Below are 12,815 nucleotides of genomic sequence, written 5' to 3'. Positions count from 1 at the left end.
CAAACTCAGCAATATAAGAAGGAGCAGAAGCAGCTGCACAAGGACTGCCAGGACCTGAAGGAAGAGAAGGAGTGCATGGACATGGCCCTGAAAAGGGCTCAGAAAGAGGGGCAGATGTTCCAGAAGAAAGCCCAGCTTCTGCTGCAGGATCTGAGGCCACATCTGATGAGGAGGCAGGAATCCTTATGTAGCGTCCCTCTACCCTACGACCGTCGGCTAGATTTGCACGGCTTAGAGAGGAACCTGCTGGACATGGTGAACGAGAATCCAGTAGAATCTGAGCTGGGCTTGAGGGATGACGTTATTAACATTTTCTGATATGAAAATTACTGTGTGAATTTTGAAAATCCCAAAGACTGGGGGAATGGGAAGCTGATGAAGCTTTATCTCAGATACTGGCAGCAGCAAATCATTCTACACAAGCACAGAACGATAGAAGAGGCACTGAAAGAGTTTCTGCCTAATGACAAATGACCTTAATTATTTGCTATACAGTTTTGCCTGAATACAATATACAAGCCCTTTTTATGGAGTTATTCATTCATTCATTGTTTGTAACAGCTTATCTAGTTCAGGGTCGCGGTGGGTCCGGAGCCTACCCGGAATCATTGGGCACAAGATGGGAACACACCCTTCACAAGGCGACACACACTCACTCACACACTCACACCTATGGACACTTGGCCAATCCACCTACCAATGTGTTTTTGGACCGTGAGAGGAAACACTTCTACATTCACAAAGTGTAATACATCTATAATTCAGAATTTACAAGTACACTATACACCTCAAGGCTATAGTCTCTTCCATGGAATGAAACCTTATTCAAATTCACCATTTGGAAAACAAACCTTTGTAAAAAAAAAAAAAAAAAATTACGTAATAAATAAAAGTATATAAAAATCGCACTGACTGAATAACATTCCCGTTTCAATCAACAGTAACTCACATCTAGTAACTCTAGATGGCGGTCCAGAACAGTTTACATGCTCTCTCTGCACATGTTTCTCTCTTCTCACAAACCCTTATGAATTTCAGGGTCATGAAAGGCTGGATTGTATGGTAGTGTGAGATTTGGCTGCTTGTTGTAGTGAGAGGCTGACAGTATGAAGCAGAACCCTCAGATTAATAATTAAGGGGGCTAATCTTTAACCAGGGGGGTCTAAGAGTAATTGCCTCATAGCAGTAATTTTTTTGACGAGGTACAGATTAAGCAAAGCCACAAGAAGCTGCTGCCTTTACAAAAAACTTATCAAATATCCATCTACAGGTAGAAAAACAAAACTGAGCTGTGAACAACTATTAACTGATTATATACAGGTATAAACATCAGTTCAGTCTGCCCTAAATACTGCAGCGTTTAATGCATTATCATTTTAACTGGCTTTATGTTCATCAATAATCAGATTTCCTCTGCTAGCATAATGCTGTTTCAGTGGCTTTTCAATTTGGAGAATTAAAGATTGTAACAGGCATTCAATTCATGTTTGTCTTGAAATGAGTCACCGTCAGAAAACTCACTACACCTTCTCCCCACATACACAGTGTGTATATTCTTTCAAGAAAGCAGTACAGACCGATAGCCAACAGTGTCAAAGGGACATGCAGTAACAGCAGCAGCTCCCCCAGGTCCTAGTGCACCAAAGGTTCATTACATTGTTAATCTGCTTGTTAAATGTAGCGACACACGTGACGTTTTGCCATTTCCATCCAGTCGTATGGAACGCCGTTGGTCTCTAAACGTGTTGGATTCTCTGTGTTAACACGTAGCATATAATTTTGTGTTAACACGCTAAGGTATTTTTCACATTTTTTTACGTTTCGAAATAAGTTTGTGTATTTGGATTTTGTATAAACATTATAAACAGTATAAAAAGTACACACACACACACACACACACACAAATATATATATAAAATTCACTGGTGAAAATTCATTTTGAAGGAGATGTAACCTCTCACATTTTTAATGTATATATAGAAGTAGATATACATAATTAAATAAAAAATTTGTAAATTAATGTATCTTAATGTAAAATTACATCCATCCATCCATCCATTATCTGTAACCGCTTATCCAATTTAGGGTCGCGGGGGGTCCAGAGCCTACCTGGAATCATCGGGCGCAAGGCGGGAATACACCCTGGAGGGGACGCCAGTCCTTCACAGGGCAACACAGACATACACACATACGGACACTTTCGAGTCGCCAATCCACCTGCAACATGTGTTTTTGGACTGTGGGAGGAAACCGGAGCACCCGGAGGAAACCCACACGGACACGGGGAGAACACACCAACTCCTCACAGACAGTCACCCGGAGCTGGAATCGAACCCACAACCTCCAGGCCCCTGGAGCTGTGTGACTGCGACACTACCTGCTGCGCCACCGTGCCGCCCTGTAAAATTACAAATTAATGTAATTAATTATGTATTTACATAATTTATCAATGTGAATGAATTATGCCTCGGTATGTGTCACACAGTGTGAGAGAATAGTGAAGCTTGTTTTATATAAAATTATGAAAAGCTTTAGAGCATTTTATAAAGTTATATAATAATATACATGTTTACACATTTTATGGTATTAAACACCAGAGTCTTTTATTGTGAAAAATAAACTTCCAGTTGCCATGGGGATCAGCTTAGTAGTATTGCTGTCTTCACACTGCTCAAGTAGGGCTCAACCCATAGGTCAGCGCTCAGCTCACTATGTTATGAATAATTCAGATGAAACTTAGGGACTACGTTGACAAAGGATTTATGTTTTGTGTCAGCTACAGTCTGTGATGTAAGTTCTATTATGAATACATAAGTATGCCCGGATTTGAGGCCTTCCATTGGCGGAAACCGTGAGAAGCGTGTAAACGTGTCATTTTTGGTGTTAACTTGCAAAGTTTTTAATAAGGTAATAACTCGCATGTGTTCACACGTTTAGAGCCCAACGGCGTTCCATACAGTCGTGCCTTTGGTCCCATCTCATATATTCATAAGGCATGTGTTTATGTATTGAATAAAGTTGAATATCTCAGTCAGTTATGTTTTCTTGGTTCAGGGGTTCATAAAATAGAATAAATTAAACCTAAAATGAAGCAAACGTGTCTTTGGCAGCACTGTTTGCACATTCGCAGCTCAATCTGATCGGTGTGATCTGCCGTGAGGACTGCTGTAATTTTGGATCTATATAGTAAATTAAATTAACTAATGACCCCCTTTAGTGAAAATCAAATATTTTACTCTGTTAGCATGTATATGTGATGCGGATTATACTCGAGAAATATGTATCAAGTATGAAATAGTTTGTCTATACTATGGCTGAGAAGTTCTGTTTTTAAAATTGGAGTGAAAGTGGCAGCCTCAAAGAGAGAATTTATACAGCCAGAGTTTCTTACATCAGAAATCTAAGGAACCAATCCTGTGAAGAGGTAAGTGGAGATAGTCTCCAGGGACTATCTACATATTCCTAAATTTGTGTACTGAATGATTGTGAAAGTATAGATTTACATTTAGCCACTTACAATGCTTTAATGTATAATATATGTATTTGTGATGAACAGGGGTGAGTTTTTAAGGGTTAAACTGATGACCTTGTGGGCACTTCAGGTTGTGTAAGAGAACAAGATAAAATCTGAAACTGAAATTCACAGATAAAGATGTACAACACAATGTCTGTAAACATTCAGCTTTGCTATTGTTTCACATTTTCAGATTCATTCTCAAAAAAAAAAAAAAAAAAAAAAAAATCCAGGAGTATTCAGTCAAAAGCAGTCAAACACAGAATTTGTGGATTTCTGGAATCTTTCTTTCACAGTGTATAGCAATATTTGTATTTCTGAGTAGAGTCATTTAAAGGGGCAGTAAGGCATTTTTACCACAGAAATTATGAAAGTGATTATTTAATTATTTGATTTTTTAATAAATAAACATATTATTTAATTATTTCTGAATTAATTGGCTTATGCTCCATAGAATGGGTCCCCTACCTTTAAAAGAGGTTTAATACAAAACCTCTGACACATCCAGGCCACTAGATGTCAGTATAATGTCCATGTGAATTATCTGGGACATATGTGGGGTATTGGGGAATAACACAAATTCTTGAACCCAAATGACGTAGAAAGTCAAATACTCAGTGAACTGAACTACAGGAACCCTCCTGGTAAAAACAAATCCGGCTTGAACAGTATCTTATACACCCAATTCTCCCTTTATCACATGCCTTTTGGTAAAACAACGCAGTCCTCATACCATGAAATAGAACCACCATACACCGTGCATACAGTGTGGGTGGTGCCTTCCCTGCAGCAGGCTATGGTTCATTTCCCAGCTCAGGCAGGAGTACCAGGCTACACCAATGAGTGTCCGCTGTAATATGAATAAAATTGTAAGTTGCTCTGGATAAGAGCATCTGACAAATGCTGTAATTGCAAATATACGCAAACTGTAAACAGAAGCATTACTCTGCTGTCTATGGCAAGTCTCATATCCGCTGTGCTGCATCCCTTGGTGGAGAGATGAGGCCAGACGCCCTGAATTCCACTCTGTTGGGCTGAATGACTGGCGGTTTGCCTTCCACATCAGCTACTGGTTCTCTCTTCTCATTCCAGCTCTTCTCAGTGTCCGTAACGGACGGCAGAGAGGAGGCAGGTGACTCCTGGTTGACCTCCTGCAGAGCCGTGACATCCCGAGGCACAAAGAGCGGTATGGGGAGGACGTTTCTGTAAGGCAGGTAATATTCCCTCATCTTCGTCCCGTACTGGCCGATGCAAATTGTCTGGCTGGGGAATCGGCGCACCACGAAATGAACAACCTGCTTTCGCTCATAACTCTCTTTCCGAGATGTGTCTTTCTCAATGACCGTGTTCCTGCAAGAGAAATAGTAGGGAATATCCCATCAAGCATGGTGTGAATTAAAGATGAGTAAACAAACATTATTTTGCTTTACAGCTTTTACAGAAATCCACATTCTAGACCCAAGCGAGCTGAGAGCGTCATGAGAAACCTCTGAAAACCGATGACTTTCAGAAGCCTATCATCACAACACATTAACAAATCTATGTGAAGATCTCAGAGTCCCTGGGTCTGTCCCAAAACCTAGTGAGCTGTCGACAGAGAGCCTTTTAGGCTGTCCCAATTCTTAGACACATTAAACACACTGCCTACTGGGATACCTTAATCTGGCCGAATTTTAAGGTGGCATGAACCGTTCCTCAGCCCCCTGATAGCAAGGAGACGGCGGACCACGGTTGGTCCACTAAGGGCAAAGTTGGAGGTCCATTGACATTTTGCATAGCATATTCTGGGTGGACCACTGGTGATTAAACAGAATTACAGCCCTCAGTATCACTGCTGAATTGTGAATAGTCCATCCACCAAAAACATCCAGCCGACAGTGTCCTGTGTCACTGATGAAGGACTGAAGAACGACCAACACACACTGTGCAGCGACAAATGAGCTACTGTGACTTTACATCTACAATGAGGACCAACGAGGGAGTGTCTCACAGAATGGACAGTGAGTGGGCACAGGATTTAAAAAACTCGAGCAGCACTGCTGTGTCTGATCCACTCGCACCAGCACAGTTGTTGCAGCGCTGAGAAAGATACGCCACCCGAATCATACCTGCTCTGTGGGGGCCCTGACCATTGAAGAACAGGGGGAAATGGGGATAAGAAAGTATGCAGAGGAATAGAACTACAGTCTGTAACTGTATAGCTACAAAGGGCTCTTGCCGATTGCTCTCTTTTGATTAATACCATGTTTTCAGAACAAGTAAGACACACAAGTTTAGAAACGGCTGCAGGAAAAATGAACAGAAACTACTCCATTCGATCATTTTTAAACGTTTGCTTTTCTACAACAGCTTTCCTTGTTTTGGAGAAAGTCATGCTCTCCTCGTTCTCATGTCCCTCCTGCTCTCTCTAGTGAACGTGCCACGTTGGGTGGACAAACAGTCTGATTGGCTCAGTTGAGTGAAACTGCCGTATTAACTGGATTAGCTGCGCTTGCTGTTTATTACCACAGAAGAGAGAAACGTACTTGTATTCTGGCCTCGTCTCCATCACCAGGTCCAGCCAGGTGGCCTCATACGACTCCCTCTTAACCTGGTCCTGTTCCCTCACATCGCTGTAGGAGTTGAGCAGGTAGGAACAGGACGTTCTGCTCAGGCAGTGCATCTTCTCCAGATTCTAAAATGACATTAGAGAATAGCTTTTACTGGAACTGATTACAAACAATCAATGACAGTTCTCCGCAGCTGAGCACTGCTTAAATAACTCTGTGCTGCTATTTTGGGAGCCGCTATCATGTTGAGCATTTACCGATTGGTTTACTCTAGTGATGAATAGGTAGAATGACTAATCCCTTGAGCTTTTAACTTCCACATGTGCCCACAGCTCCCCTGAGGGGGGGTCAAAAGGGGCTGCAGCCTTCTCAAGTTTAGCTCATCAAGGCGTTATGATTATTGCTGATGGCAAAGTTAGGAGAGACTCCAGTTTAAATGTTTGCATTCTTCTCAGGTATTGGTCTACAGGAAATTTATGAGATGAAACCTTCGAAGACTAGAGATATTGCCATTTTGCTGTGTATGTATTCATTGCTAATTCCACCCAATAGCCAGGTCTCCCCTGAATCACATACCCATACCAAGCTAAGATACCAATCCAAATCATGGGTGCACCTTTTCAAACTGATGCTAACACATCATTGGACAGCTCAACATGCTTGGAGGAGAATCCTAACCGATTTGCAATGGTGGCTAGCGTTGTGCTGAGGGATAGGCAAAGGATGAAAACCATCCTACCCACTCAGAGACAATGGGAGTGGTTTCTTTGTTTGATCTGGTATACAGTCACATGAATGGACCAAAACATTAAGTCCAATCACAGACAAATCAGATACATTGATTATGCCAGTAACAATGGTGAATGTGAAGGCCTCAGGTGTGAGAAATGGTCAGATGGACACAGGGAACCTGAACAAATTTAACAAGACACACATTGTTGTAGCATGAGAATTTGAATCTAAGCTGCATAATGTAATATTCCTGGTTCACAGTGATGACCACCTAACAACACTAATAGGGTGCCCAAGGCTTATATGTGAGTGAAGGAGAAGACTTTGGGCAATTTCACACAGCCAATCCACCTCCTAGTATGTGTTTCTGGATTGTAGGAGGAAACCCGAGCAGACACAGGGAGAACACGTAGAAATCCTCACAGATAATGACCCAAGGTAGTGTTAGAACCCACAACCCCAGGACCCTGAAGCTGCATGGCAGTGACACTAACTGCAGTACAGTATGGTTCACATGTAATGAAGAGTTAAATCATTCTGTAATCTGTAAATGAACCAGTTTATGCTCCATAGCATTCATTCATAGTCTGCAACTGCTTATCCAGTTCAGGGTCGCGGTGGGTCCAGAGCCAACCTGGAATCACTGGGCACAAGGCAGAAACACACCATGAAGGGGGCACTACAGGGTGACACACACTCATACATTCACTCACACTCACGACTACGGACACGTTTGAATCGCCAGTCCTACCAATGTGTGTTTTTGAACCATGGGAGCACCCAGAGGAAACCCACATGGACACGGGGAGAATACCCCAAACTCCTCACAGACAGTCACCCAGAGCGGGTCTTGAACCCACAACCTCCAGGACCCTGGAACTGTGTGACTGCAAAACTAACTGCTGTGCCACTGAATCTCTGATAAATCCAGGCCACTAGGTGTCAGTATAATAGGTGTTTCGTAACATGAAGGAGAATCACTGGAGAAAATAAATTGTTTCTTTTAAAGGAGCATCTACAATTGTAGGGCAGCACTGTGGTGTGTGGTGTGTTCTCCCTGTGTCTGCGTGGGTTTCCTCCGGGTGCTCCGTTTTCCTCCCACAGTCCAAAAACACACGTTGGTAGGTTGATTTGTAGGTGTGTGTGCGTGTGTGTTGCCCTGTGAAGGACTGGTGCCTCCTCCAGGGTGTAATCCCGCTTTGTGCCCAATGATTCCAGGTAGGCTCTGAACCCACCGTGACCCTGAATTGGATAAGCGCTTACAGATAATGGCTGGAAAAGAAGATGATCTACAATTGTGGGGAAATGCTGTTCTGCTTTGTTTATGTTCAGAAGCGCTATGCCTTTTAAGGTAGAACCTGTTATCGTAGAAATGGCTTTTAAGGTAGAAAAATGAAGGTTGTTTGTACGTGTCTGAATATGAATTTGCAGTTTGTGTTTACTTTCATTTCATTTTCAGTTAGTCGCCTCTGGAGTTTGGAGACATTTCAACCTAAGATCAGAAACAGCAAAAATATGTCAGTGTTACCCACCTATGGAGCAGGAATAGAGCAATATCATCATCTCAGTTCATACTTTTAAGCATTTGGTTTCTCTCTGTTTTCTAAAAACCTCCAGAGGCTGTTTCTCTGCCATGATCAGAGAGAGAGAAAGCCTAGCATACTGAACCAAGACACTTTGTTTTTTCACTCATTTACAGACACTGAGGATTCATAAACACATTAGACCAGTTTTCAGTGCAAACCGACTGTAGAGCAGCACACGGAGAGGAAACAGAGTTTTATAAAAAGTGTTCTTTTGATTAAAATCATGGGCATCGCCTTTAAGTGACCACAGTGTGGAAACTATAAGAACTGAATTTTCTGTTTCTGAGCAGCAGCTGCTAAAAATAGAGGGTAGTATAGATTTCTCACACCCACCTGATATTGTTGAGTCATTGTGTCAGAGTTGCCAGCATTTGCTCAAAGGGCACCCACACACACACACACACACACACACACACAGAGCGCTGAGGCAATGTTGTGGGGCCATTCTTTGCATCACTGCTGTCAGTCACATTCATAAAGGGAGGACACGCTCTGTTGTACTTGGAGGAGTCTGGATCTAGTCTAGCACTGTTGATTAAACACTGGTCTGTTTTTAGACCTGAGCACATAACCTACGGCTTCCACGGATAGATCCTGTCAGATTTGTCTTCAGGAAAGACAGTTTATAACTCGAGGGATGACTATTTATTCCTCAGTCTGTACTTAGGTCACCTTAAACCAGGGATATATACACTTTACTTATTGTTAAATGTTTTTAAACCTGTGTAAAATAGTATGAAACTAAATAGGACTCTCTGTAGCAGCCCACATGAACTTAAGCTCACCATACTTAATGCTAAATGTCAGCTAGCAGGGTATATATCCCATCAGCATTGGGCTGTGTAGCAGAGGAACCCCACTCTGAAGTGATGGAGTAGCACCTGATGCGTTGAGGGACTGGTGTCTTTGGTCCAGATCTTACAGTCCTGTTCCAAATATTACATAGTGCAGTTTCTGTAGTGCTGAGCCTAGATTTACAGTGGCAGAGGCTCTATTCTCCCTGTAACAGGTCTCACAATGTATCATAAAGATTTTTAACCAAGTAAAAATATGATCTAGTGTTCATTTAAAAACATCATTATTAAGAAACTGGAGGAATTCCCATATAATAATTGATTTAGTACCGATTTTGTACATTGGGCAACTGTGGCCTAATGGTTAGAGAAGAGGGCTTATAGGACTGAAGAGTGGGACTTGAAGTGAAGGAACAGCACTGTCCTCCTCTCTCAATCCATGACTGAGGTGCCCTTGAGCAAGGCAACAAACCCACACCTGATCCTCAGGTGCTAGGGATGGCTGCCCGGTGCGCTGGGTGTGGGTTCACAGCCCCTAGTGCACTAGTGTGTGTTTGTGCGTGTGTGTTCACTGTCACAAATGGGTTAAATGTGGAAGACACATTTTGTTGCACATTTCATTTAATTTCACAATCATGTACAACATATTTTAAGTTAATAATGTACTCAGCGTAGATATTACATTCTCCTTTGGTTGAATTAATTATTTCCATCTGCAACACTCTGGGGTAATGGTCTCTTAATGCTAACGGCCACTGCTCTGTTACAGCATGTCTAATGGTCAGTCTTAGCCAAAACACCCCATCCTGGCCACAGTTAATCAGAGGCGAAGTTCAAGGTTGCATGATTCTGATGACATCAATGGGCTCTTTTAGTTGATGCTCTGATGGGAAATTCCTGCAGTGCATTCAGCACAAAGTTTAGCATCAGATTACGAAGCTCCAGTCCAAGCAAAAGAACACCTCAGCTGTGTCTCACACTGCCAGCCACTTTCCCCTGTAACCAGAGCCTGGGGCTGGGCTGCTGACAACAGCGACTGCAGTACACACCCGCTGTGATGGATGGCGCCACTGAAAACAGTTCAGCACAAAGACACTCTGTTTACAAGATTATCTCGGCCCAAAGAGCGTGGAGAAAAACTCAGCTACTGAATGTGGAAAGCTATTTAAAGAAATGTCTCAGCAAAAAGAATCCTGCAGAGAAAACTTTATTATTTGAACAAGTCAGATGCTGTGTACACTGAAAAATTGGTGGACCAGTAAAAATGACTCAAATTATTTGGAATAAAATGTTTTTACATTAATTGGCTGTCTTTTATCTTTATTTTTATATTTTTATATTATATAATTTTTCTTTCATTCTTTATATATTTATTTATTTAAATAGATAAAATATTTTTTTTACATTAATTGGCTTTCTTTCTCTCTTTCTTTATATATTTATATTTTAAATGATTTATTTTCCTATCTTCTCTTAAAAAGGTTTTATTTTATTTTTTGAGAGTGACAAATATGTTATTCAAGTAATTAAAAAAAAAGAACTTAAATAAAGTCGAAATCAGAACTTAAATAAAATCCTGTTACATTTTATATAGCTTACATTTTTTGAGATACTAGTTTCGGAACAATTTAGATTAATAAAACTCCCCTTTAATATTGTCATTTTTATAATCATTCGTCTTCTCTTTGCTTTACACATGTAGCCTTTCCAAGCTACTTTTTACTGTCTACATTTACAAGCACAGCAGCTGACGGACCAGGGCATCGGAAATTTTTGTGTCATTGGCCTGTGTGAGTAGTACACATGTGGTGCTGTAACTCCATCTGTGGGTCATCAAAATGATACTGTAGTGACATCAGCTGTCCAGTATGTCAGTAATATTTGGAATTCAGTGTCTAGGACAGTCTGTCTTGGCGTGTCATTTACATAATCGCAACTGTGAACGTTCCACAACTCACACAGCTTAAGTATTTAATCAAATTTAACACATTAATCAGTGTAATCACAGTAATCAAGCTCACAATCAAATTGTAATAGCTCTACATAGATACAGTAGATAGGCAGCCATGTACAACAAAGCAGTGTTCTATCTAAATTCAAACCATATAAAACAGCTTCATTAGTTTATAAAATGTCCAGTGATCACTTCCACCGCAAGTTATTGTTACTGAAACAATACAGTTCAACAAGAGAAGCTAAAACTGATTGAGTTAGCAGGCTACAGTTAGCATGCTAATTTACAAACGTCCTCAAATGTCCCACAAAAATGAAAATAAAACTTTATTAAACCATGTTGATGACCATGTAGACAGCAAAGAAGATATTAAGGCACAGGGCCTGACAGATAGTGATGGTTCATGTTTTTTTGTTTTTTTAAATGCTATAATACAATATTCAATACAGGTTTGGGACATATAACCTATATAAAAGCAATACACATTCAGATATAAATCATAAGAACACAAAGTACAACGGAGAGAGAGAAAAAAACAAAATCCTATTCTGGGGGATTAACAGTCATATACATATGGATATACATTCAAATTAATTGGAAGGAGCAATAAGTACTTGAATTAAATATCTAAGAATTGTGACATATTTTTAATTAACGTATTCATATTTTGTTTTATGAATTAGTTTTTAATTAATCATAATAACCAACAAAGTCATTCTTAAAGAAGGTATAACAGGGAGGGATGGCTTTAAACTTGCACACATGGATATGATATTTACACATAATATGGTTCTGAAAGTCTCTAGGCAGTCGTTTTTGAAGTCCAGGAGGACTTCTGTAATTTCCTTCTCTTTGGATGCTGTTATTAATAGCCCTCTTGAGTGAAATAGCAATGGGCCAGAGTCCAACAGGGAATAATATTTGAGCAGCAAAACAGATATCAACTGTGGCTAGCTCTACACTTGCTCTCTCTCTCTCTGCCTCTCACACCCTAAAATTTAATTGGCAACTCATGACCCTTGGGCATGGCCACTGGTTAAAGTTTATCCCCCTAATCATTCATCTCTAGTGTTGGCCCTGCTCTTGGGCAACCACATTGTTTTCCAACATGGTGTTTTCAATTTCAGTGAATCAGATGGCAAGCGTATTATAGACAAAATATTGTAGCATGGAGGCTGTGTGCTAGGCTGGAATTTCAGGAATTGTGTTGCCATGATGTGCTGTAGTCAACAGCAACAGCAACGAGTCGGAACACCTGAAACTGGGCTGTTTTCCTTCATCTCACTTCTAAGAAAAATCTCTCATGGTTTACCACACATCAGGCATCTTAAGATTATCTGCTATCCTTTAAAATTAGACATCCATTTGTAGCTGGTGTCTCATCGTGTACTTCAACACAGAACATAAGAATTGCGCTAAAGTTCAGATTTTAAAAGAAAGCCTTTAGTTTTAACCGTTTCAATCTGATCTAATGGAAATAAATCTGATCGGTGGCTTTGGTTATGAAGCAGCCTTGACAGTAGCAGGCCTCGTTCCACATCGTCACATCTCTATGGGTATTTGATTCACCAGAAACAAAAATGGCTGACTGGCATCTAAAAGTGAAAAGCTGAAAAAATGTTACAATCACTACACCTGTGTAAACATGTCTGCTTGCTTCTTACATCTATGATTCTAAGGAGAGAT

General features: G+C 40.7%; 1 protein-coding gene across 1 annotated transcript; it reads right to left on the bottom strand.

Annotated features, from left to right (window-relative positions):
- Positions 1 to 4,479: 4,479 nt before the first annotated feature.
- On the bottom strand, positions 4,480 to 6,176 carry zmp:0000000930 (telethonin). Its single transcript, XM_066682925.1, has 2 exons — positions 6,040 to 6,176; positions 4,480 to 4,864 (listed from the first exon to the last, which is right to left on the bottom strand). Exons 1-2 carry the CDS (start codon positions 6,174 to 6,176, stop codon positions 4,480 to 4,482), a joined length of 522 nt encoding a protein of 173 aa, XP_066539022.1.
- Positions 6,177 to 12,815: the final 6,639 nt, after the last annotated feature.

This window comes from Hoplias malabaricus, chromosome 1, assembly GCF_029633855.1.
Source record: "Hoplias malabaricus isolate fHopMal1 chromosome 1, fHopMal1.hap1, whole genome shotgun sequence".
Taxonomy (NCBI): Eukaryota; Metazoa; Chordata; class Actinopteri; order Characiformes; family Erythrinidae; genus Hoplias; species Hoplias malabaricus.
This window is presented reverse-complemented; position numbering and strand designations above follow the sequence as displayed.